Genomic DNA, 25,332 nt, shown 5'->3' with positions numbered 1-25,332 from the left:
CTGCTTGTGATGCATTGTGTTTAAGGAGTCGTCCGTCCTTGGAATCGTGTACAAGTATTTGAGAGCCAAGCGATGACGAGCGCTGTCCTGGGTTGTTCTTGCCTGCTTACCTTTCGGGAAGTCGTGTATGGCGTATGTAGCACAGGGACTATACGGTGTGCCACTCGTGGTCACCGTGTGAATCAGGTCTATGTCCGCCTCTATTAGTGCGAGAGTCTCGTTAGTATCAGGAAAGCGGCCTTGGCTACATAGGTATGGATGGCGGCGCTGCTTGGATGAGATTCTCCGGGCAGCAGCTGGTAAAATTCACGGCAGAGGACAAGGCTGAGGAGGATGCTGAAGTCGCCTACGAGTTCAAGCTTACAGAAAGTAACAATGGCTTTAGGCTGCGCCTACCTTGCGGACGCATGACCTTAAGGGCTCCTTATGGGCTCCCAAGGTCCCTAACTGCCGAGCTACAAGTAACTCCTCGGTGCTTGAAGACTCCGCCCGCCGGCCCCTTCATTCAGCCTCGCAATTTAATTTTAGAGCCCGCAACAAAACAAGCAAATAAAAAAACCTGCTCACGAAATCCGCCTCAGCCTCATCATCTCCCTGTCTCTCTGTGTCACCCTCACATTCATCTCTCCCCAGCCACAATGTGAAAACAAAATGAAACAAAAAAACCTGCTCACCTTGTCATAAACGAACGATGTACATTCACTAGGTATCTATCGAAAATGCTCACGCCCATTGGCACCGCCGGCCCAATAGCGGAGCATATAGAGATGAGAGCGAGGCTGGGAGGGGTCAGCGATATCTTGCTCAATACCCTCGTACTCTGTGCTATGTGAGTGAGTGTTGGAATTGGGATGCTAGCCTGCCTGTGCTTGTTCGTTTTGGATTTGATTGATTGGAGATCGTGAGCAGATATTCCTCCTAAACAATAGCATCAGGTATGTCTCCGCCCAACATCCTCGGGGGAAGGGTATATGAAGACATGGGCCCGTCCCATATCTTACGGCTTTTAGACATTCCCGCCTCAAGTTTTGCCCGTCATATTCATACAATAGATCTGAAAACATCACCGCCCAAACCCATTCTGAACCCGCGAAGCAGTAAAAGTCATGTGTGGCGATTCCCATCTTCCTCCGGCTCCCGAGTCCGGTGACCTGATCGCCATCATCCACCCAAATCCGCACTCATCATTTCAAGGACGACTAAAACTGTCAAATCGGGCGCCAGGAGCAACCACAACCACTCTTCAATGTGTAGGTAACCGTTCAGACCTTTGTGGACCGGACGCGCTCTTGCACGTGAGAATACAGTACGTGAAACATTCCCCTCGTCCCTGTGTGTTGCATTCAGGTTCCTGACGAGTGTCCTCAGCAAATACGGGCAACCTTTATCAACATCATCACATTCCACAGTCGATTCAGATTCGGAGGACGATTGTGACCCGTCCAACCCCGTATTGTATTCATTCTTCGTCGATACCGTCAGCGGCTCAAGGACTGGTGACGTAAGGCTCAATCTCGGTGTCGGCGGAGATGGTGTTGTTGGGCGGACTGTATCGATAGTTGATGGTCGGAGGAGAAAGCTTCTGGGCGAGGGAGTTATCGGATGGAGTTGAGTCTTTTGCACAGACTATGGTTGTAAATTTTGTTGCTTTTGCTTCATCCACCTGGCGGGAAGACACATTGGTCTTGAGCCGCAGCCTAGACGATTCGTCATTGCGTGTGAGCGGCTGAGAATCCGGCTCTAGAGCAGATACCCCATCCAGCCGCTGTTGTTCATGTATATATCAAACATGTCCAATTCTTCGGTACTAAAGTTGAACTGGTCCCAGTTGGTGTTTCCGTAACTGGCAGCGTCATATGCAGCGTTCAAGTTCGAGCCAAATTTGTCCACATTCGACCAAGCTCCCCCCGGGAGTAGAGCCGGCGTATACAGCTTTGTCGGTAGCAGGTTCGCGGGTGTCCCAGACGAAGGACATTCCATCCTTTTCGCATCAGCAATGATGGATGCCGGATCTTGCCGCAGGATACTGGACGTTTGTTGCCGTCGTGTCTGCTCATCTTGGCCTTCGTCATCCGAGAGCTGTCCTGATCTATGCATATGCCAGATTTTGAGCTTCATGAAAACGAATCCGAAGGCTTCCGCGCAGGGATTCATGCCGCCAGCGGACACTTCGCCCAGTCGGTGAAGAATTGCATCCAAATAATACCCGGTCTTTAGATCAGGCACAAAGACCGAGCCGAATTTGGACTCTGGCGAGGTGAAGATCCATTGGAGTTTGATCAATACCACAATGGCATATGCATTCCACACAATGTATAGATTGGTCAGATTTCGAGCACAGTTGACCTCGAGTGAGAGGTAGGTGTCAAGAACTCGGTGACTGCTCTCTAGAAGAGTCGATAAAGCCTCGACGTGAGCAGATGTAACAAAATCGGGCGCTCTGCGCTGGTCTAAAGCGGCGATTCCTGGTCGGAAGTCATCTACGTTGTGGTCGTAGTGAACAGCGATCTCGTGGATATATAGATTGAGGCATGCTGCTTGGTGTTGCACAAGTCCTTCATACCAGTCAGTTAGCCTTCGCAACTGAAACACGTTCATGAGACTTACGATGATCCACCGAGACATCGACATTCTTCTCCCACTGTTGCAATTGTCGTTGAAAGCACTTCAACTGATACTGCACCCTGGGCTCCGAAAAGTTCAGTTCGGCACCAGGATCGTCCATGTTGAACGCTGCTGCAACTTCCTCCGCGAGGCGCGCCAGTTCCACGGTGGCACACAGCCATTTGTCACTCGGGGTTGCATGAGGGCTGGTTCTGAGTAGCTCCAGACACTCTTCTATGCGTGGACTAAACCTGATCAGGGTAGGGAGACGAAGGATAGTGGTGACACTGTGATTGGGGAACAAATCAGCACAATCGGAGTAACAAAGCTAGAGGTTAGCAAACCTACTTTATGTTGGCTTGGTAGCAGGCCAGCCATGTGCGGGCCAGTTCAACTTCCTCGGCTGGGGTCCTTTTCAATTTTGATCTCTTGCCGATCCCTAGTTCCAGAGACATGGAAATGGCAGATTGGATGTTTTGATTAAAGGCAAGATCCCTCGCCGTGCGCGGCCGTACGTAGTACTGAGAGTTCACCAGCAGTGCCTGGACCATATCCAATGATTTGTCGCCATGGAAGAGCACCCGTTCTGCGATCTGCCGATTGATCTCAATGGTAAGCGCTGGCTGGGCGGAGGGTTGTACGATAGGGCTTGCAATTGTCAAAATGGCTAGGAACGTTATGGGACGAGTCCTTCGAAGTTCGTTGGGGTCTGTCCCGGGGGCAAAGACGACGTATGGGCAAGAAGAGCACATGTTCTTTGTCCAGTGGTTGAACATTGCCGTCGCACTCTCCATGCTCAAATCACCACGGTCAATGACATCTATGTAGTCGTCTTTAGCCATAGGCTCGACGTTCATCGGAGGACAGCCTCTGGCAAATTCTGGTTCAGTGGTCGGCGGGAATGCCCTTTCTATCAAGTTCTGCTGATAGCTGTCCAAGCTGCTATTGGCAGTGTCATCAGTCTTGGCTGGTTCTGAGCTTCCACTGGTCGGAGCATCTTTGGGAGGGGATTCATCTTCGGGCTTGCCACTATCTGCTGTCTGCTGTTTGGCCAGTAAAGCGTTGGTTAGGGCATTGATTTTCTTCTCCAATTCGGCGACCTTGTGGACGGTTTTCTGTCTCTTCCGCGGAGGACCAGGCATAATACATTCTCGATTGACTTTGGCGCATGCATTGCAGGCATCCTGGCCCTCGACGGGAAGGCAGCGGATTTTCATAGAACGGCAAGCCAGACAAGCGCGTGACCGCTTTTGGCGCTTGGGCTTCTCATTGCCTGACCCTTCTTCTTCCTCCAGACTTTCCGGGGACTGACTATGGCTGTTCGGGTCTTGAAGCTGGCCATCTTGGAGGATGGCACGTGTTTCCGGGGAGTGGTTCTGTTTGAAGGGCAGTAGGCTTTCCAAAGGAAGTGGTTTCTCTGTCGCCATGATGTAAATGTGTGCCTGATCGGAGAACCCGTCATATCAGACCGGCTCAGTTAGGCATCTCCCGCGATGACAAACAGGATTTCTGACTAGGCTGAGATTGTTTGCGGGGGAGCAGGGAGCCCACGATGGATAGCCTCCACCTGGATAGCAAAATAATGGACATGGGAATGAAAAACACAAAGGATAATGACAGCAACTACAGTGGCATAATTAGAAATCAGGAACGAGGTGGCATCTCGTTGATCCGAGAAAGTTTTCGGTCTTGCTGTTAAGGGACTCGGGGAGTTGCCTTCGGAGCCGGCAGGAACTTACCTCCGAGTGGACGATTCAGCAAATCGCAGTGCACGGGTGCAGTGATGAGTCATGAATTATACGCAGCCTTGCGCAGCCTCGCGCCGGTTTTCTCTGCTGGAATCTGAGATTATATCTATACTCAGGTACCTAGGTAGATATCCACTGGTGGTACAACTGGAAAGGGCAATTACTAGCTGCAGAGACATAGCTACCTATCCATGGGTGAGGGAGGAAGGTCTCTTACCAACCAACCTCAAGCAAGTCCTGACGATCCCTTCTCCCTGTGCATACATCGCAGAGTTGTTCGTGCTTGTGGGCAAAAGCATCTTCATATGCCTTGGCCATCATCACGCCCCCAGAGCTTCACAGTTCTGTCATGACCACTGCTGGCAATCCACTTGGCGTCGTTGGTAACATCGACGCTGAGCACGTTGCCTGCGTGTCCGCTGAGCTGCTTCACAAACGACCAATCATCCGCCGAATAGATGTTGACGTTCTTGTCAAAGCCACTCGTCACAAAGAATGTGCCGGCTTTTCGAGGATTGTGCTCCTGTCTGACGCCACTGCTCTCCACCAAGGATGATCTGTCGCCATCGAGGCCTTTGAACCATTTCAGGTCGGACACGTTGCCATTATGCGCACCAATTCCTCCCACATTGCGCACTTGACGGAGATCCCAGCATTTGACCCATCCGTCCCCAGAGCCTGAGAGGATGCGATATCCGTCAATACCCCAATCCAGGCAGAAGATCTCACGGATGTGGCCTTCCAAGATCATGACCGTGCGCCCTGTCCTCAGATCCCAGATTCTTCCTATACTGTCAAATCCTCCGCTTGCCAGCAATGAGCCGTCGGTGTTAAAACTGACAGCGAAGACTTGCCTCGAGTGTCCTTCTTGTAAAAAGAGCTCAGTTGTCGTTTCCACATCCCATAATCGCCACGTTGTGTCAAACGAGGCTGATGCAAGATATTTCCCCGAGGGATGAAACTCGACCCTGCAAACACGATCCGTATGTCCCTGCAAAGTGCCAATTGGAGTCTCCTTGTTTAAAGACCACAGATGAATGTCACTTTCTCCTCCTTGCCCGCCAGCACCACTTGCAATATTCAGGGAATCTGGCGACACGTTGGACTCTTGGAGTGTTGCACCAGGATACCACGCAATCCCACCCACAATGCCTGTATGACCTCTCAGGGTCACCTTTTCGTCCAGGTTCGGGACGTCGAGCAACTTAATGCCACCTCCCCAATTGCCGGCGGCAATTATCTCGCCATTTGGAGCAAATCGGGTGATGCTAACGGGTCGCTCTCCAGCAATTTGTGTTCCGAACAGTTCGAACCCTTGTAGCTTCTCTTTGATTTCCTTGCGGTGCTTGATGTGTGTGCGCAGCGGAATGGTCGAGTCTTCTCGCTGCCTCTGTATCCGCGCCTTTGCCCTTGGTAGGGAGTATCTAGCCATCGCTCTTCTCGCTTCGAGCAGTTGTGGTAGACCCTCGGTGTAGAATTCTTCTTCTTGATCGGGATCTTCCTCCGCTTCACGCATCTGTACGTCGGCAACAGCTCCATCTGCACCAGCAGCATCCTCTTGGTCCAACAACAATTCCCGCAAGCGAGCTCGTCTGTCCGCAGCGTCTTCTCCAAAAAGTGTGACAGGCTCGCCAAGTTCGCGCAACCTTGCCCTTACTTTTCCGTCATCCGTGGGGACGGCCAGCATGGCCAGTCGTCTTTTCCGGTCGAATTGAGAGAGGATAGCAGATGCTTTTTCGGGTGCAACCCCGCCGGCACCGGTAGGAAGGTCATAATTTCGATCGATAGCTGGCAGGAAAGTGAGTCCAGATCTTTGAGGATACTGAGTAGACATACTTACGGATGCTTGCCAAATCCACGCCCATCTCGGTATCCTGCGTCTCAGCCATTTCCGTCAGTCTTGCGTTCCTCCGCCTTTTGATTCATCGCTAGGGCACATAGAGCCTTAAAGGCAAATGTAAATAAAGAGACACAGAATAATATGCTTTGCGGCGGAGTATCTTACCTGGCGCTCCTCCTCCACATACGCCTGACGCGCTGGGTGCATCATCTTGGAGGCTGGACACAGAGAGATGGTGTCCAGATTATGGGCGAATGCGGTGGCTCTCTTGGAACTTGAACCGTCAATTTTCCCAGACGCAATAGGTTTCCGCAAATCCGAGTTGTAACTGTACGGAAACAAAACTTCAGGACCAGTCGAGCAGCACGCCCCGCTTTGGGCAGAGAATGACGCCGCCTTAGGAGTTGCTACGGTACGGGGAAGCATTCAATCCAAGAGATGAATTTTCGAGTTATCTACTCGCTATGTACCAGCCGACTCTGCTTCTTTGAAGCTCCAGGAAGCCTTTCTCCAAAACAACATTGTCGCTCACTCGGCTGAAGGGATCTTCATGCTTGTTGTTCAGATTCTAGCGACAGACTGGAGGCCGCCAACCAGCGGTCGCTTCAGTCAACATTATGGCAGAGTAAGGTCTGTCTCTGCACAGGCCCCGGACGGTCATGGAGAGTCATGGACACTGAGGGCATGAGCTTCCTCGCCGCGCCCGATATTGCTGATCAGTGTTGCTGGATCTGGTCTTCTGCCATGCAGTATGGCTCTATTTCAATGTCCGGCCCTGTGAAGAACATTCGTCCGAACTATGAGATTCGCTTTGAAGAACCCTTCCACCCCACCGCGGTGCAATCGCTATTCTTCTCGAATGCACAATTTACCCATGCTCTTTGCATGGCATGGGTAGTACAAGCATTCAGCCCCTCGCGACCACAGACCTTGTGCCGAGCTGAGGGGACAAGCTTGACGCATCCTATCAGGGAGTCAGCTTTCTTCACGCCATTGTCAGCTCTCGAGAGTCTTGGCGGTGGTCGACGATTTGGAACCCCTTCCTATTACGTCGAGGAAATCAAATGCTTGCACATATAAGGTTTGAGTCGACACTGTCTCTTCAAAGCTGAGGTGCAAGGCACTTGCTCTCAGCCAGCTTCAGATTGGCCATTTGCGGCTGAACTTCTAGAGTGACCTGGTGCGGTCTCGATCATGCAACAGCTTGTGCAGATGGTCAGGTTTCCCTGGGCGGCCATGCGAACAGGTGGTAGATGCACCCGTCACTTCTGCGTCGCTGGCTAATGGTTTCAGTAACAGCACAGCATCCGCGTTCCACATCGCACATGTGACCCAGTGGCAAAGAGACAAGTTCTCTCCACGATGAAAAATATCCACCGGATGGTGCAGCATCGAACCGTGACATGCGACTTGGTAAATAGCGCGAGAAATGTTTTACCAATCCATAAGGAAGAGATTGATTCGTCCCAGGCTGAACGTGGCTGCCTGATGTTGGCTACCAAAACGTCTCTGTGCAGCCAGCGGAGCTGCGCTTCTTCCTTCTTGATCAGCTGAGGACGCGCCTTGTCCACATATTCTAGATACCTACACTCTTTCTAAACGCTGTGTACCGGTTATGGGCAGCTAACTACACTCACATGACCACAGGATTTAATACCGTTGACATGGTCGGGCCTTCGTCATTTTCACATAGGATATGTGGAAAGAAGCTAGTCGACGTTGAGCTGCCAGCACAAGTCTTCATCTACTATCCATTCATGGAGCCAGCCATGTTCAATGAAGCAGGGAACGGGTGTCATTCGACGACGACGGAGAGGTACTCTTCAATGGTGTCCTGCGACTTCCATCACAACTTCTAGCGTGACGAAACTTGCCTCAGCACCTCAGCTCAGCTCAACTCAGCTCGCTACCACAACGAAGGCCTGTTCGTGTTCGTCATCTGAGCACCTAGCATGCGAGCATGCGGAGGTAAAGAGCACATATAAATATCTACTCTAGATCACGGAAGCTTTCCCCTGCATGTCCGTTCATTGAACGCCGCGCACTGAATTTTGTCATACTCCCAATACTGACTGACGTTCCAGCTGTTTGCTTGTGCTACTTTCCGTTACAATGTCTTTGGACCTGACTCCTCCATTCCCTTTCCCCGTGTCGGGACCTTTGGACCCGTACGTCAATTACTTGAAAGGTTACCTTACAAAGCTCGGCCGCTACGACCAAGGTGATCAATCTCTAGCCAAAGCCATCCAAGAAGGTCTCGATGAAGGTGTCGTGGAGTTGAAGTTCTGGAATATCACCAGTGCCGATAACTTCATGTATTACGCCAACTACTTACTCACCAGCTGGATTCCAAGCGAGACACATAACAGTCGTTTCATCTACCAAGTCCTCACCGTCTTCTACTACATATTTGACCGACCAGCCCTCTGCGATCTTCAAACGCAAATCTCTCCTGACTCGATTGAGGGTGACATGCCCAAGATGACACCACTATCTGACTGGGTCGTTGGCTACGCTAAGCGGATGGGGTCATGGTTGAGCACTTCTGCTTCCATCACAAAGGACTCGTACCAGACATTCCTCACCGCCAAGGAATACAGAATGAGTGACCCGGGCGACTATAAGATCCCAGACCCTCATTCAGATACCGGCGGCTTCCAAAGCTTCAACCAATTTTTCTGTCGTTTCCTCAAAGAACCTCATTCCAGTGTCCGACCTATTGATGAAGACATAAATACTGTTGTTTTTCCTGCGGATTCGACGTTCGACAACGCATGGCCGATTGACAACGATCTTTATGTGGACATTCAAGACCCAGATGCACCTGCATCATCCTTGGACCATGACAATGTGGTTGAGGTCAAGCTTGTCAAATGGCCTCTCTCAGCTTTGCTAGCAGGTTCTGCGTTTACAGAGACATTCAAGGGCGGCACATGGGCTCACGTCTTTCTCAACACCTTTGACTACCATCGACAGCACGCTCCAGTGTCCGGGACAGTGCGGGAAGCATTCCTCGTCGAGGGCTGTGCATACCTGCAAGTAGAGGCCCAGGTTGGAGATGACGGCAAGAAAAGGCTACAACCCCGACGAGGCTACACGTCGGCTGTAAAGGCGGGAGATGCAGTCGCCGCCCAGCCGTCTGCCCCCGATGGCGCCGGGTACCAATTTATTCAACAGCGAGGCTGCATCGTGATTGATACGGCGGGCTTTGCCAACATCGGTATGGTTGCGGTCCTCCCCATGGGCATGGCTCAAGTCTCTTCCGTAAACCTGTCGGAGGGATCAAAAGTCGGAAACATTGTCCGGAAGGGCGATGAAATTTCGTGGTTCGAATTTGGCGGCTCGGACCTAGTTCTGGTGTTTGAGGCACAGGCCCAGGTCGGCGATTTCCCCCCTACAAATACAAAGGAACATCCCAGTCCACATCACCTGATGGGAGAAAAACTGTGCACGGTCAAAGCAAAAGCCACATGATGAAACTTCTTGGGGCTGCGAGAAGTTTTGGACCAGAACACAGTAGGACAGGTTTACTGATGGCCGAGGTGGAGAGACAACATTCCCTTTACTTCTCGTTTGGGGGATTGTTCAAGCAGAGATATGTCTTTGATTGCAGATCGATTGCGTCAGAAAATATGAGAGGCAATATGCTGATATGACTTCTTGATCCTGTCTCGTTCGCCGTGTGAATGCTCCGTTCAGAGTAGAAAGCCTGGCTCTCCAACATATCCCCTATTCAAGCCCCACTTCTAGAGCCTCGCTGCCGAATCTTCCACCCAGACCCAAGATGGGCCACCAGCGGATTTCGATAAGCTCCCGATAATGGCAAGACAAAGGACGGCCGAACAGTATTCGGCCCGAACGGCGAGACGGCCGCAGCTAACGGAGGTCGACATTTTGTTCAGAGCAGCCAGAGCCTCACCTCGATGGCAAAATGCGTTCGGCGTTTTCCCCATTCGTTTTACCCCGCGGCACATCCGAGGTTCGACCTGGGCCAACAGCCGATTCGGAGCCTAGGAGACTCGCATCGACGCAGCGAGACAAGATAAAAAAAAGCAGGATTAATCAAGCAATTTAATATTGAACATCGCTCGCTACCAATTCGTATTTGCAAGACTTGGGGTGACCCGTCTTTGGCTGTTCCTGGTACCTGAAATGCCCATGGCTACCCAGCGTCTTTCCGCCGTTCTCTCCCACATACCCGGCACCTCCAGCGCGGTAGACAATATGTATGGCGCCTCGCACTTCTGACCTTCGTTTCGTGTGTCGCTCGAGTGTCTGACATATGAATGTGATGAAAACTAGCGCAAAGCAAAGCCCCGACGATGTCGTGATTACGCTCGCGATCAGGACGCCCATGTGCAAGGCCAAGAAAGGCGGGTTCAAGGACACGACGCTCGACGGCCTGGTCTTCAAGATTCTCGAGCAGGTCCGACTCCGCAGCAAGGTCGACCCGCGTCTTGTCGACGATGTCTGTCTTGGGAATGTAAGAGGACGCCCCCCGCTTGTTGGTGGAACTTTTCCGGTGATTGATCGATTGATCGATTGAGTCTCATCTCATCTCATGGGCAGGTCCGCGACGGCAGAGCTGCGTATTATGTCCGGGCCGCTTCTCTGGCGGCAGGCTTCCCCAACACATCCGCGGCGTCGAGTGTGGCGCGCTTTTGCTCCTCGGGTCTGACGGCGACGCAATTCATCGCCAATGAGATCATCACCGGCACCATTGAGGTTGGCGTCGCGGTCGGCGCCGAGACCCTGAGCGAAGGCTGGGAGCGCCTCAGTCGGCCCTTCATAGACGAGATTCTGAACGGCAGCGATGATGCAAAGGACTGCATGCTCCCGATGGGTAAGTCCATCACGTCCTTTGGACAGAAGCATGGAGATCTGATGTTTGACAACTAGGCGCAACATCCGAGAATGTGGCCAGAGAGTTCAACGTCAGTCGGCAGCGGCAGGACGAGTACGCCGTCGAGTCGTACCGGCGCGCCGAGCTGGCGCAGAAGAACGGCTGGTTCGAGGACGAGATTGTGCCCATCACCGTCAAGAAGGACGGCAAGGACATCACGGTCAGCCGCGACGAGATACGATGGGGCACCACGTACGACGGAATCAAGACCCTCAAGCCGGCCTTCCCAGAGTATGGGGACACCACCCATGCCGGCAATGCTAGTCAAGTTACCGACGGTAAGTTCAGAAGAGGAAATCAGACGTCAGCATGCCCGCAGGACTGATATCACGGCTTTGTCCACAGGAGCCGGCGCTTTGCTTCTGATGAAGCGCTCAAAAGCCCTAGAGCTGAACCAGCCTATCCTTGCAAAGTACGTAGGCACAGCCCTTGCAGGGCTCCCGCCACGCATCATGGGTATTGGGCCCGTCTTCGCCATTCCCAAACTGCTCGCCCGGTATAACCTGTCCCTGGAAAAGGATATCGACGTGGTGGAAATCAACGAAGCGTTCGCTTCCATGGCCGTCTACTGTCGAGATTATCTCAACCTCGATTGGACGAAGATGAATCCCAGAGGTGGCGCTATTGCGTGAGTCTTCTTCCTTTTCTTCCTCCTCGAGATATTTTTTCCATTGTCACCTTCTGTCAATGGTGGTTTCATGCTAACAAATCCCCCTAGACTCGGCCGTAAGTACTCCCATTATGAACCTGTACGAGATCAACAGAGGACCAGAGGTTTCCTTCCAGCTTGCTTTTTATATCTCCCTCCCGACATACTAGTTCTCAAGCACTAACAAACGTGAAAAAAGATCCCTTCGGGTGCACAGGAGTTCGACAGATAGTGACGGGTCTCAGTGAATGCAGGCGGAGAAAGAAAAAGGTGTTACTCACCAGCATGTGCCTGGGGACTGGGATGGGTATGGCGGGGTTGTTTGTGAACGAACAGATTTGAGACCCTCGGATAACAAATGACGCACATTCGAATTGTCATCGTGTCAAACCTCAAAGAGGAACTCCATTTTCTCATGTTCGGAACAAGTTCTCATGGAAGGCTAGATCGTCGTGGGTTTGCATGGCATGAACCAATCACCGAAGCAATCATATTAAAGTTATAGAATGGGAAAGAAACAAAAATCTGCGACAGGCTGAAGCCATCATTCTGCGTGCAGCTCACGGGAAAAGGGCATCCGGTCAGGTTGTCGTTCGAAAAACTATATGATCTGTGATGAGACTCAGCGGCAGAGGGTTGGGGACGCGTACAGTCTCCGGAGCTTAGATGCCATTTTGATATCGCAGCCTCAATTTTATTCTCACTGGCGAGAGATATTGCAGTCTGCGTCAGCGGGATGCATCTTGCGGATTCATGGCTGCATTTGAAGATGATAACAGTCCCAGACAATTCCTTGTGCAGTCGTAGACGCTTACCGTTTCAGTCCAAGTGTGGAGGGAATTCGACCTTCCCTTTACGTGGTCTAGGCGTGCAATCTAACAACAGCCCCACTCAGATGAGATTGAGATTGGGGAAGATCGTGAAGCGGGTGGATTGCCACCACGGATGGATTTTCACGGCTGCAGCCTAGGATTTGTGTCGCAGTGGGTGTTTTCTGCCGCAGGCTATTTTGGAAGGTTTCAGCGCGTATTCGGTACAGGTTGAGGCGTTTGATCACCAAACAGGCAACAGGCGAGACCTTTCCAGAATGTTCGCCTACCTATGCAAGGAGTGGAAATGACGTTATCCGAGGTGGTGCTGCAACGTACCGGTACCTACTTAGGTGCCTTGTGATAGCCTTTCGTAGTCACCAGTGTAAGGGGCTGTATCTTCTGCCGACCGATTGTATAGGTTGACAAGGAAGTAGAGCAATGTCAGGGAGAGATCCTACACAGAGAAAGAAACACGGAGTAACTCGTACTCGTATTTTGGGAGTCAATAAGGAGATGATCTGGTGGTCATTCATAAGGCTGCCTGATTTTACGGCGATTTGATTGGTTGGTCTCCAGATTCGGTGGGACGGAGGGTCATGATCCCGAGTGGGGCGCCACTACCAAGATGGGTATAGTTGCTTCGCTTTAATTGGCCAAATCGGATTCTAGACCCGAAAACAAATCGTCTGGAGCCCCATTTCGGAGATATGACGCCCCATGCCTTTAACACCATGGAATGTGCATAAAGTTACATCTAGCATGAATCAATATTTTCATCGCATTCTGGAAAATACGTGTTTTCTCCTTTTATATCGTATCATTCGCGCTCACTGTTCAGTCGCCAATAGTCCTTGAAGGCATAACAGTATCCAAAAGATGACGGAGTCGTCGACTGACCCAGGCGTAGAGCAGACCGTGGCCTCGGCGAACGATGCTAGCAGCACGTCTTCGCTCCCAGCGGTGCAGAAGACAGACAATGCAGACGAAAATCCCCTGGAGCAAACCACGAGCCGCATCGAAAACTATCCGACTGGCGTCAAATTGGGCATGATCCTGCTGAGCATCTACTTGTCCGTCTTCCTGGTCGCGCTGGACAGAACAATTATTGCCACCGCGCTTCCCAAAATCACAGACAAATTCCAAAGTTTCGGAGACGTTGGTTGGGTATGTGGAGAGAGCCTCACGGTATGCAGAAAAAGGAGCCAACTAACACTCTAGACAGTACAATGCCGGATTCCTGTTTCCTACGACAGCCCTCCAACTCCTTTTCGGCCGACTCTATACCTTTTACTCGCCTAAGTGGATCTTCCTCACTGAAGTGTTTGTGTTTGAAATCGGCTCTGCGATATGTGGCGCCGCCCCGAACTCGGTCGCTTTCATCTGGGGTCGAGCGGTTGCTGGCTTGGGTGCCGCAGGACTTTTCAACGGTGCCATGATCCTGATGATGTACGCTTCGCCTCTCGACAAGAGGCCTCTCTACATGGGTCTTCTCGGAGCTGTCTTTGGTGTCGCTTCTGTCGCCGGTCCGCTGCTGGGTGGTGTGTTTACGACCAAAGTCTCTTGGAGGTAAGTCTTCGTTCTGATGAGCGCTACGACCATTTGAAGCTAAATCGCGTACAGGTGGTGTTTCTATATCAATCTCCCAATCGGCGCGGTAGTGCTGGCGTTCCTCTTCTTGGTTATCGACAACACTGCGCCAGCACTGGGTGATTTGCCACTGAAAGAAAAGATCTCACGAATTGACATTCCTGGAACGGCGGTTTTCATTCCCTGCATTGTTTGCCTGCTTCTGGCCTTGCAATGGGGTGGTCAAAAGTATGACTGGTCTAACGGCCGCATCATCGCTCTTTTGGTCCTCTTCGGCGTCCTCCTCATCATCTTCATCATCATCCAATTCTGGCGAAAGGAGGCCGGTACGGTACCGCCTCGAATCGCTAAAAACCGCACAATTGCGACTGGTGGATTCTACGCCTTCTGTCTCGGGTCATCCTTCATGATTGCTGTTTATTACCTGTCGATATGGTTCCAAGCGATCAAAGGCGATTCAGCAATCCGGTCCGGATACTCGACATTACCATTTATCCTCGCCCTCGTCGTGGCATCCATTATGTCAGGAGCCTTTGTCTCGAGGTTAGGGTACTACAACCCGTCAATATTGGCAGGTGGCATCCTAACACCTATTGGTGCTGGCCTCTTTACACTGTTCACCACTCACACAGCACATCCTATGTGGATCGGTGCCCAGGTCCTGTACGGTTTCGGCGTTGGGCTGGGGCTGCAACAGACTAATATCGCTGCTCAAGCTGTTCTGGATAAGAAGGATGCCCCAACTGGAGTCTCATTGGTATTTTTCTGCCAAGGTCTCGGTGGTACCATCTCTGTTGCGGTTGCCCAGAACGTTTTGGACAATAAGCTCATATCAGGTCTTAAGGGGATCGGCAACATCAGCCCACATGATATTGTCAACACTGGAGCCACAGAGCTGAGGTCGGCTTTCAGTCCTGCACAACTACCGGAGGTTTTGCGAGTCTACAACCACGCCTTAGTGATTGTGTTCTACATCGCGCTTGCATTTTCTTGTGCGGCAATCCTGGGAGGCATTGGCATGGAGTGGAAGACTTTGAAAAAGGATAAAGCCAAGAAGGACAAAGAAAGCGTACCCGAAATCAAGGAAGAAGCCAAGGCAGAATGATCTTCCATGACTCGCCGCAGTTCAACACAAACTTTGATTTAACGGCGCATTGTACAATAACCGCATTCTGTTATCGAGCGAAATCCCTTCTCAGCATGTTGTTTGGAGGATTTGGAGGATTTGACGGAGATAGAAATCCAACAGAACGGGGACGCCGCTGAATCTCCTCTTCGACACATACCACAAGGGACTTGGCTGCCATGTAGGAATTTTTCAGGTCCCCTCCTTTCCACACGAATTCGACTGGAGGAACGTTGATATGTAACATCAGACCCTCAACATATTCCGGAGGAAAACTACAAAAGATGCATTCATTATCCAAAAAGGCCCAAACTGAATTGCAGTGGTCTTTCTCTGATCACTGTGTTCCAGGGTGCCGTACCGCCAGTGCTTTGATGGAGCACCTGGAGAAACAAAGGATCAATTCTGCTGTCTGAGGGAAGAGCGCGGAAGTCAACAGGATCTTTGGCGAGTCACACCCTCGTATTCGCAGCAAACTAAGACCTCCAAATGCATCCATCCTACACTCAAGATGGGTGAGAGGCGCTTGACCGCACCGTTTGCGAGGTTTGCCGGTCCCGTCAGGAGTTGGCGGGAGCGTGCCGGTTTCGCGGCAAGTCCAGGTCGCGGTGAATGCGTGTTGGTTGCGCACTCCGGGCTGAAAATGGCTGGGAACAAGACCCAGTTGGGTGCCAGTGGTTTCTTTGATCTCTGAGAATACACGCTTACCACTCGAAAATGGCGGCAGTTGCTCCTCATTCGAGGCACTTTCAGATAGTTGCTGGCCAACAAATTCAATATCAAAGACGTTAGACAAGCATGGCCTTCTATTCCGGTCATGTTTCCCAGCCTTATTCCAACCGACTCAAGGACTGATATATGTAATTTTGATTGTAAATCTTGCTTGCTTTGTTCACGTACCGTTCCGCGCGGGCCCTTTGCGTCAAGACTTATCTGACTCTAGGCTCTAGCACATAAGAGGAGGTTCTTGTGGGAACCATGGGCGCGAGGCTCCAGGCCACGTTCCTCAATTGCTGCCAAGGCTGGCGCGCTGGTTATTGAACAGAGATAAAGGACGGAAAACCGCAGACCGCTCACATTGGGCTCACCTCGGCCGCGCCGCTTTTTCAAAAACCCGTCGCCCGCGAGTCACCCTCCCTCACCTTCTTTCTCACCACTTCTCACCTCCGCTCACCGTCGCTGCGCGCCCGTCGACTCATGCTCCGAAAATGGATCCTGTGCTAGCGCCTACCGTGCCTCGATTCTCTCCTCCCCTGGACTTGGAAACGGGGACCCCGTTTGTGGTGCGCTACCTGTCAAGTTTCCCACGCTCGACCTTTCCTCGCGCTGGGTACAAAATAAGGCCCCGATTCCGCTTCTGGCCTCCCGGCTTCAAAAATTCCCTCTTGTTTACCCTTCCCTCTTCTTCCTCTCGCCAATCGCCAGTCGTGCCCTCCCCCTACTTTTCCGTGGCCTTTGAGAACCCCACCCTCGTAGAGCTACAGGCGGGCGAAAGGAGACGGACAACGAACGATAGGCTCGAGCTAAAGCTAACGATTATAAGAAAGGGGCCTACGTCGAGGAAGATTAAGTTCGCGATATAGATAAGTATATCCCTAAGACTAAAGAGCACTACGATCGTACTCTAGAATATTATCTTCGGTAAGAAACGTAGATTTCCCGCTTCCCGTAATTGTCCTTTACGTACTCTTCTCTAATAAGATGGAGAAGATAGTAAATAAGATAACTACGAGACGATCATTAAAGAGAAGGGCTTCCTTCCCCCGACCCAACGGGTAGTAAACATACGAATAGATACGACTATTTCCAGTCGACCGAGCAATTGGTGCTTCGAATGCCGACGCCATACACGAGGAATTCGTTGCCAAAATCAAAGGAAGGATCGGTGAGCAACTTCGCGAAATTGCCCAGGCCTTCTCGCCTTCGGGTCGTTTTGCTGAAGGTGTCCGCGATGGTGGATCGACCACGATCACATTTGATGATCCCGAATACGGACGACACGATCCCGACGCCTCTTTTCAGGACCCGGATGCACAGTATGCTGGGGTGGTCGTTGAAGTCGCCTATTTACAGAAGGCGCAGGCTTTGCCACGGTTGGCGGATGAACATATTCTCGGATCGGACGGTAATATTGAGGTCATGGTTGAATTCAACATCGAGTACTCGCACAAATTAGCTACGTTGTCAATACTAGACGCGTACACCCGTTGCAGCTAAGCAAAGGCGGGCGCTGAACCGTACCAATTTTAGATCGCGGAGGTGCACGCTGTATAAAGGCTTACCTTGGGTATGGGGGATCCCTTGGTGATCGCCTATGCCAGACATGCCCGGGCCTGTGTGGGGATAGGAACCAGTTCCTGGTAGCGAAGAAGTCCTGGGACCGCGGTTGTGCCTAAGCACGCCGCTCCAGGCTCAATTTCAGTCCCAGGTCGGTTGTCCTAGGACGGAGCGATCCCTAGGACAATCGACCTAGAACTGGCAGCAACTCCAGGGCGTTTGCGGGTGACAGGACAATGGTCCCACATACATTGGCCCATGACCAATGTCCTGCGATCGGTGTCCTCCTGTGACTGAAAAGCGTCCTGGGTAACGCTGGCGTCCCAGGACATCGGTGTGCCTAAGGGCCACTGTTGTGGTAGGACGGTCTCCCTGCGATCTGTCTATGATCCACATGCCCTAGGGCGATTGGGACAGTCTATGAATCAATCAATCAATCTTGAACGTCTTGTTCTTGACGAGGAGCGAGTGGCGGGTGTTGATTTCAGTGAGGAATATCGAGACCTCGAAGTCGTCTGCTCATAAGTTAGCTTGAATGTTCAACTGTGTAGATTGTCACTCGCCCTGTTTCACGACATCCTTGATGCTCTTTTTCTTCTTCCCTCTGCCTTTGGCCCGCTCGTTTTCTTCGCGCAGCTTAGGCAAGACGAATGGTCTGACTGCTTCGAAGATCCGGGGAAGCGCAGGCTCTTTTTCATTCAGTAGCCACCTCGATTCGTCCGCGGGGTTCTCGAGGAAGATGCGACATTCGAGGACAGAGTATTTGCTTATGCGCAGATAACGTCGAATCGGCGCCATCGCCGCGCCCTGCTTCCGGTCCTCGATATCATCTAGGCATTGGCAGGGTCGGGATCCCTCACTGTGAAGAGCGTGGGACACTATAGAAGTTGGCGCAGAGAAGGATGCGAGGCGGCGGCGGACGTGAAGCGAGTCATGAAGGCCAAGAGATTAGATTGTCGGAATACCATCTCATCGCGATGTCCTCCCTCTCCTGTCGCTCCCTCCTTTTCTACTCAGCACCCTGAGATATATTTCATTCAATGACGCTTGCAGACACTGTTATGGTTTGAACGTGAATAAAGGGAGCCGTTTCCTTCAAATGATTACAGTCTATCATACGGCTCCAAGCAGCTCAAACGACCCCTGAGGACTCCATTGAGTTGACGCCGCATCCCATGTCTTGTGTCCCAGCTGCCCATCCTTCAGATAGGCAAAGACATGTATGGATTGCCCGTCATTGACAGCTTTCGGTGGGCCAGAAAGGTCCTGTCCAAGTACGTCAAAGCCAATCTCGGGTGTCCATGAACTGTTCCCAGCATGAAAGGTCTTGTGCAACAAAGTCCCATCACTCCCCCAGGCAAAGACATGCAGATTGTTTGCGTCCCATCTGACTGCCTCCGGCTCTGCCTGGACAGTCTGGTTACCACTGATCTGTGTCCAGTTCGACCATTGCTCGGGGGTGGGCTGATCTTGCGAAAACGACATGTGCCAGAGCCCGGCGTCTCCGCCCCGGACGAGTATGTCGAGGGAGCCTGCCTTTCGAGATGCAGCCACAGGTCTCGACGTACAGAAGCCGCCCAAGTTCTCATAGTCGGTCGTCGACGGTTCCCAATTCGAGCCGTCCCAATATCGATGATACAAAGCCTGATCTGGACCCCCGACGAGGAAGATATCGTAGCGGTTCTCCGCCCATGACACGACGGTCGGAGCGTACGAATTGAAGTAAACCGGCCCCGAGACCCCGAAGACCCAGTCAGACCAACCGTCATCCGAGGTCCACACTAACTGAGACAAGGAGTCTCCGGTATTGATCACAAACACATCCATTCTGTCGGCTCCCCAAGAGGCCGCTGTCGGCGGGCTGGTCAGAATTCCTGCAAGGTTTGTCCACAGGATATCCGACGGGCCCCAAACCATGCTAGTATCGTGATGCTTGGTGTCCAAATTCAGGGCTTCGCCTGACACGAAGACGTTCACATTTGTTCCGTTGCGTGCAAGTGCGGCGACGGCCAGCTCGTGAGGTGATGTCTGGCCTCCTATTGACTCGAATGCCCCAGTGCCATCAGTTGCCGGCTGCCAGCCTGTGGTACCGGAGCTTTGACCGGAAGATGTTCTGTACTTCCACTCTGGGAATATGGACGAGTTCAGAGCAAAGACTTCCAGATGAGGATAGCCCCATGACACGGCCGTAGGGAAGGCGTATGATTCTAACGCGGCCGCCGTGCCCGACATGGTGGGAGAGGGTGTGCTCGTCGCGGAGGGTTTCGACTTGCTGTGCTTGGATGTAAGTCCGCCTCCCAAGCCACCAGCAAGAGCGGCGATTGCCACCAGAGCAACGATACCAGCAATCATCCATCTCTTTCGATTGCGTTTCCAACCTCTTATGCTCTCTGTTCTATCCCGCCATGTGGGCAGCTCTGTGCGATACGCTGTCGACTCAGGCTCTTTCGCAGGAAGGGCAATGGGATCGGAGCTTCCATGATTGAAGATGAGCGCTTGCTTCTCGGGAGAGGGATCGAAAATGAGCGCCTGCTTATCCGTAGTGGCTTCTTGGAATCGACCTCCGCGATCAGGCTGTAGGGACTGAGGTGGAGGGTGCGAGATTCTTTCGGACGGCGCCACTTCGAGCTGTGAATAGGATTCGTTCTCCATCGCGGATAACAGTGTGAGTGGCGTTCTTTGCGATCATCAATGTCCAGCATTTGCCACAGACACTGACGATAAGTGCAAAAACAAGATCGACAACTTGGCCAGCCGCTGTGCGCATATCTTTTGGGTCCATGTTCGAGACCCCGGATTCGAAACACCTCCTCCTTGCGCCACAATAGGCTTTCTCGCCTGGGTAAAGAGAACGCCCGGCCCGGCTCTATCATTCCTCATAGGAGGACAAGCAGACAGATCCCTGGTCGTCTTTGCAGTCTGGAGCCAGAAACATGCTGCACCAGCGAAGATGATTTGCTCTTCGGGCGCGTAGCGCCATGCAATCAACGCCTGGCCCCCAACACAGTCGCCTGAATGTACCAGCAAAACCCTGCGGGGTCTAGGTAAGGTTTCCCCGCTGGAATCGAGATGGCTTTCTCAATGGGATATATCACTTGACAATATGGACCAACTTGAAGTCACAGAGCAGTGGGAGCGGTGCACCACAGAATGGCAAGTACTCTTTGGATATATTACGGAGAGTTCGAACGATATGACCTCGCGAACAGATCGCTTCAGCACCTAGCTCATAGAGGGTTGGGCCCAATGAACCAGATTGATCAACATGGTCTTTACTGCGAGGATCGATCTTCACCACATCGGATTTTGCTCAAGGCTTGCGAAAAGCTTTGGGGGATTCTTTTCCAATTCTCGTCTCGCCCGCGGGCATAAAAATACGAGATGTCGAGCTGCATCTTGAAATTGCCTCTCCTCCAGAGATTTGGGTTCCAGCAACTTCTTTCTTAAGCCCGGCCTGATATAGTCCTCGTCCGACCTTCATGATGCGCTGTTGTGGGCCAGCCTGGTTCTTCGCGCTGGCACGACGATTGCATTGTCAGAGCGCCAAAATGAGTTCTGATACCTCTCAAGTCGTGACCTGAGAGTCTGAGAAGAAAATAGTGCGCGCCTGCAGCAATGGCACGTACACGGCCTCAATCGGTCTTTCCTACGACGTGTTCTGCAACTCCAAAATTCTCGGATTCGACATTCAGAGCAGCAATGGACAAAGTCTCCAGGACTGTTTGATTCAATGATCCGATCTCCAAGGCCCAGACGGTCAAGGTCTCTGTCAGGCCGTTTCTTTCGTGAGCGCAATCGACGTGTTGGTGGAAAAATGGCAGTGCCACCACACAGACTCTCATTGCTGCCAGGGGAGTCGATAATGCCATCGCGCCCGCTGTGCAGTTTCAGTCAATTGACACCACGTGCCCCTTCGCTACGGGCTCGCTTCAACCGTCTTCCAGGCCATACGCATTTCCCTTGCAATATTCGACCACATCTCCTCCTTAAATATGTGTAAGTAGGTGAGTCTTTTCATTGAACCATGCGGTGACCCGATGCCGAAAGCTGCTTGTACGGCACATACAACGTACCTTTCGTATAGCAATTTCGGCTGCTTTCGCGGTCTTCATCCCAGTTCACATCTTTTCCGAGATAATTTTGATAGTGCGGTCTGCAGCTGAGGGCGCTGCGACCGGATAAGTGCTTGCTGGGTGTCTTTCCACTTCATGCCATCCTGCTGGAGTCGGATGATCTTGGTGGCTTCCTCTGAAAACCAAGACTTTGATCGTTCGCACGCTCTGGACCGTCTCGCCGAGGGTCCGACTTGATGTCCATCAGAATGGTCTTCGTGGAAATTGAACAACAAGAAAGACGAGGTATATAGAACCTTTGTATCACCAGCTTACTCTGCCCTCTCTGCCTCTCTCTCCTCATGGTCCAGGGCGCTCTGCAAGATGGACTTTCCACCGAAATCCAAGGACTACCTCACGCCAAAGGACACAATCAAAAAAAGCCAAGCGATGAAGCCATCCGGGAACAAGACTTAAAAAAAAAGAAACGTGGGCAAATGGACTTCGCACACAGGGCCTTCATCCGTGCCTGCCGACAGTCGACCGCGAGACCTTCCAATATCCCCAGATCCGGATGATCACACTGCATTCCAACAAATCGAAGACTTGAGCAAAAAGCGCAGAAATTTCCGGAAACCCCATCGACCAGGGGAAAAGGAGCAGTCGACGCGGGCTCGTTGCTGTGATTGCGACGCGTGCGGGTTGATTATGAGTTGGCCACAATGCAGGGTCTGCTCCCATGAATCGTTGCGGCCGTTGCGTATACTCGGAAGAACGACCTGACACCAAGAGGACGAAGAAGTCGGCGACAGATCATCGGTCCCAGTTCAGCAAATTGAACGAGCTCTCTGGCGAAATGGGCCTGTTGCTGGAAGCGCTCGATTTGACACCGGCGCATAAACAGATTGTCTCCCCAGAGTTTGGGAGAGCATATAAAGCTCTTGAATCTAAGCGTTTCAGAATTGGAAGAAGCTGGCGGCGAAGAAGCGGGACCCGAAACCACGGCTGAGTGATCTCGACTTCCATTCCACCGGAGATGGAGCAGGATTTAAGGTGCCTGTATACAATGACGCTATCCTCGTTGGTGCAGTCCATTCCCCATTCAGTGAATGTTCAGATAAAGAGACCAATACAATGCTGTCAGGTTTGCGGGCACATAAGTCGAGGTCGCCCATCACCTATGTGGCGCGATTTCAACTGCCCGCTTTGTTCGTAAGTCGATAGAGTCCATACACTTCGCCTACACCTATACAGCTAGTCTCGGTCGATTACGACTTTCTCTGCAGATTTTGGATCTGTTTGGTGAATTCTTGGACGGCCGGCTTTGGATGGCTGCTGAGTCCGAGAGGTGCCTCTTGGGTTGCGCTCTGTAAGTTGGTAGCCTTGGGTGCGAAAGAGTTGGCGTTAGTTTCTAGACAGGACATTCCGGCCCGACATACTGTTCATCGTGTCCGTGCTCTAATCGTTTTGTTCTCACTAGGATCAAATTCGCTTGCAATGCCGCTCCTTCCAAGGTGGGTTTCACGCGATCACACGGCCGGAAACATGAACACCTTCTGTGACTTTAAATACGGGATCGTGATAGCAACGGCGCCTTAAATCTTGCTCTGCGGAGAATGAGAAACCCGGCGCTCTGATTGGTTGCGTACAAACCGGTGTCAAGGATATGGCGCGGTAACAGGCTTTTACTGGTCTTCAAGGCGTCGCTGCTCTCCACAATCACACGGTCCAGCAGACGGAAAGGAAAGTCGCTTGCCCGCCATGCTGGAGAGGTGAAGGCAGACAGAAGAGGTGGTAACAGTGCTTCGAGGATCGAATTGCATACCGAGCGAGAGAGGCAGTAAGGCTCAGAAGATGAGGACAAAGATCGACCATATGAGAATCACTTGGGTCGGCCTCGGTGAGGTCTGTTTCTCCTCTGCGCTCACAAGGAAGTGTTTTTCGCCCGTCAGGAAGCCGTAATGCTAGCGCAGTTCAACTGCAGATCTTCCTTGCCCACTGAGCCCCAATTCTGGAGCTGTTATATGCGTCGCGCCCAACTTCCTCACCGAGCGATGTTTGCAGTCCGGTATTCTGTCAGCCCGCCACTCCCTTTCCTCCTCGCTTTGAGCCGAGTAAAGGTTGAATCTTCTGTTCCGCGCTGTGGGTTCTCTGATTGCCGGCCCTTCGAGGAACGAGCCGGTTCAGCGTCCAGGCCGGATGTGATTTCAGATTTGGATCATGAGGGATTCAAGGTCGCGTGGTTCGGACAGTCAGTCATATTGTTGTAGACAAGAACCTAAAGTCGCGGTTGGATCACACGGATTTAGGCCCTCGCCCCCTCTACGGCGTTCGCATTCCGTCTCTGTTCAGGGAATCTGTCCGGTGAAAGTGCCGTGCGGACGTGGCTCCTCGTGCTCCCCATTGACTCAGCCTCAGTGCAATCTCTACCGCTTCCAGGTTGGTCTCCCTCACAATGCTGTGGATTCTGTCGAGGCGTTCTTGAAGAGTTTGCCGGTCTTCGGACTCCTACTGTCTTGATTGTTTGTGCGCTAGTCCCCCGAGGCATTTCCGCCATTGGACGGCAACCAGGCTTCTTGCCCTACCGCTCCGCAACCTGTGCAGTCTCAACCATGTGTTCCATGTGCAATAGCGTCGGAGACGGCCAAGGTATGATCCGTGCGAAGACGAAATCATTGCCATCACTGCGCCGGAAATCTCCAAGGCCCCGGGGCTACATCCCGACGAGCAACACAGGCAGAAATGGGCGCGAGCCTTAAGCGCATCTCCGACTCGACTTGTACTGGTTAGATATTGTGTCGGGTCGGGGGCTCAAGTGACGCCCAAGGGCATGTCGGATGAGGACCGCCAGCTCGCTCGAGCTTGGAGACCTTCGCCTCGCCGGGTAGAGGACCGATGGAGGTTGGAGAAGAGGCACGCGTTTTCGTCGCCACGAACGCTCTTGCCAGGTTGCGCAGGCCTCGGATGGAGCGCAGCCTGCCGCCCGAGGGTTGGGCTGTTTAGTGGTCCCGCGGAACCTGCGAAGGGGTGGGCGGCACCGTCGAAGGAAACTTGGAAGTGCGTGCAGCTGGTGAGAGCGGCAAGGACGACGTCTCATAATAAATCTCCCGTAAAGCCTCCGTTAAAAGAGGTCGTGCGGTACTTCGAAGGGGATCAATGGCCTTCCCGACTCAAACCACAAGCGTACGCCAGTGATGCTGCTTTGAACGAGTCATACAACTTGATTGGATCAGGTCACCACCACCACTGAGGACGCAAGAGAGAGCAATGGTTGACCAATCACCGAGGTCCAGTGGCTCTCCACCAGGGTGAGTCGGCACCAGAGTCCGCCCCACCGCACCAAAGACGCCTAGCGTCGTGGCCCCCATGACAGGTGAGCACAGGGCGGCATCACCCTTGGCCCGATCGAGGGTGCGTCGCCTGCAGATTTCCCAAGTTTTGGCGGGCAAGGCTCCGCGCTCCGCAGTTGGAGCCGCAAACTGTCACCTCCATCATCAACCTCCATAACATCATTCTTGGATTCGACCTTCTCCTTTCGCATTCAACTTCGAGTTATTGTCTTTAACAAGTTATTCTATTCTGTTACAGGGACCTTTATCTTCGACTCGATGCCGCCTCACTCGAGAGCATCTTCCCAGCCCTGGCCGATTCCCAACCTCATTTTCTCGTAGACTCGTGAACCTCATCCCTTCGATAGCTGCGCCCGGTTGATCTTCACTCTCTGTACCTTCGAC

The 25,332-nt window shown here is 52.3% G+C and overlaps 8 protein-coding genes across 8 annotated transcripts; 4 read left to right on the top strand and 4 right to left on the bottom strand.

The window, feature by feature from the left end:
• Window positions 1–1,740: 1,740 nt before the first annotated feature.
• Window positions 1,741–4,031, bottom strand: Z520_05449 (uncharacterized protein; the record flags this gene model as incomplete). Its single annotated transcript, XM_016775952.1, has 3 exons — window positions 1,741–2,555; window positions 2,608–2,891; window positions 2,953–4,031. 3 exons carry the CDS (start codon window positions 4,029–4,031, stop codon window positions 1,741–1,743), a joined length of 2,178 nt encoding a protein of 725 aa, XP_016633111.1.
• A 622-nt stretch (window positions 4,032–4,653) lies between these two features.
• On the bottom strand, window positions 4,654–6,241 carry Z520_05448 (uncharacterized protein; the record flags this gene model as incomplete). Its single annotated transcript, XM_016775951.1, has 2 exons — window positions 4,654–6,140; window positions 6,193–6,241. The coding sequence occupies 2 exons, from the start codon at window positions 6,239–6,241 to the stop codon at window positions 4,654–4,656; spliced, it is 1,536 nt and encodes a 511-aa protein (XP_016633110.1).
• Window positions 6,242–8,304: 2,063 nt separating this feature from the next.
• Window positions 8,305–9,666, top strand: Z520_05447 (uncharacterized protein; the record flags this gene model as incomplete). Its single annotated transcript, XM_016775950.1, has 1 exon — window positions 8,305–9,666. The coding sequence occupies one exon, from the start codon at window positions 8,305–8,307 to the stop codon at window positions 9,664–9,666; it is 1,362 nt and encodes a 453-aa protein (XP_016633109.1).
• An 817-nt stretch (window positions 9,667–10,483) lies between these two features.
• Window positions 10,484–11,976, top strand: Z520_05446 (uncharacterized protein; the record flags this gene model as incomplete). The annotated part of the gene is made up of 6 exons (XM_016775949.1): window positions 10,484–10,675; window positions 10,762–11,035; window positions 11,092–11,373; window positions 11,441–11,723; window positions 11,814–11,844; window positions 11,944–11,976. 6 exons carry the CDS (start codon window positions 10,484–10,486, stop codon window positions 11,974–11,976), a joined length of 1,095 nt encoding a protein of 364 aa, XP_016633108.1.
• A 1,456-nt stretch (window positions 11,977–13,432) lies between these two features.
• Z520_05445 (uncharacterized protein) lies at window positions 13,433–15,248 on the top strand (the record flags this gene model as incomplete). The annotated part of the gene is made up of 3 exons (XM_016775948.1): window positions 13,433–13,720; window positions 13,779–14,122; window positions 14,177–15,248. The coding sequence occupies 3 exons, from the start codon at window positions 13,433–13,435 to the stop codon at window positions 15,246–15,248; spliced, it is 1,704 nt and encodes a 567-aa protein (XP_016633107.1).
• Window positions 15,249–16,970: 1,722 nt separating this feature from the next.
• On the top strand, window positions 16,971–17,486 carry Z520_05444 (uncharacterized protein; the record flags this gene model as incomplete). The annotated part of the gene is made up of 2 exons (XM_016775947.1): window positions 16,971–16,982; window positions 17,064–17,486. 2 exons carry the CDS (start codon window positions 16,971–16,973, stop codon window positions 17,484–17,486), a joined length of 435 nt encoding a protein of 144 aa, XP_016633106.1.
• A 615-nt stretch (window positions 17,487–18,101) lies between these two features.
• Window positions 18,102–18,344, bottom strand: Z520_05443 (uncharacterized protein; the record flags this gene model as incomplete). The annotated part of the gene is made up of 1 exon (XM_016775946.1): window positions 18,102–18,344. One exon carries the CDS (start codon window positions 18,342–18,344, stop codon window positions 18,102–18,104), a length of 243 nt encoding a protein of 80 aa, XP_016633105.1.
• Window positions 18,345–18,659: 315 nt separating this feature from the next.
• Z520_05442 (uncharacterized protein) lies at window positions 18,660–20,198 on the bottom strand (the record flags this gene model as incomplete). The annotated part of the gene is made up of 1 exon (XM_016775945.1): window positions 18,660–20,198. One exon carries the CDS (start codon window positions 20,196–20,198, stop codon window positions 18,660–18,662), a length of 1,539 nt encoding a protein of 512 aa, XP_016633104.1.
• Window positions 20,199–25,332: the final 5,134 nt, after the last annotated feature.

Source organism: Fonsecaea multimorphosa, assembly GCF_000836435.1.
Source record: "Fonsecaea multimorphosa CBS 102226 unplaced genomic scaffold supercont1.9, whole genome shotgun sequence".
In the NCBI taxonomy this organism is placed as follows: domain Eukaryota; kingdom Fungi; phylum Ascomycota; class Eurotiomycetes; order Chaetothyriales; family Herpotrichiellaceae; genus Fonsecaea; species Fonsecaea multimorphosa.
This window is presented reverse-complemented; position numbering and strand designations above follow the sequence as displayed.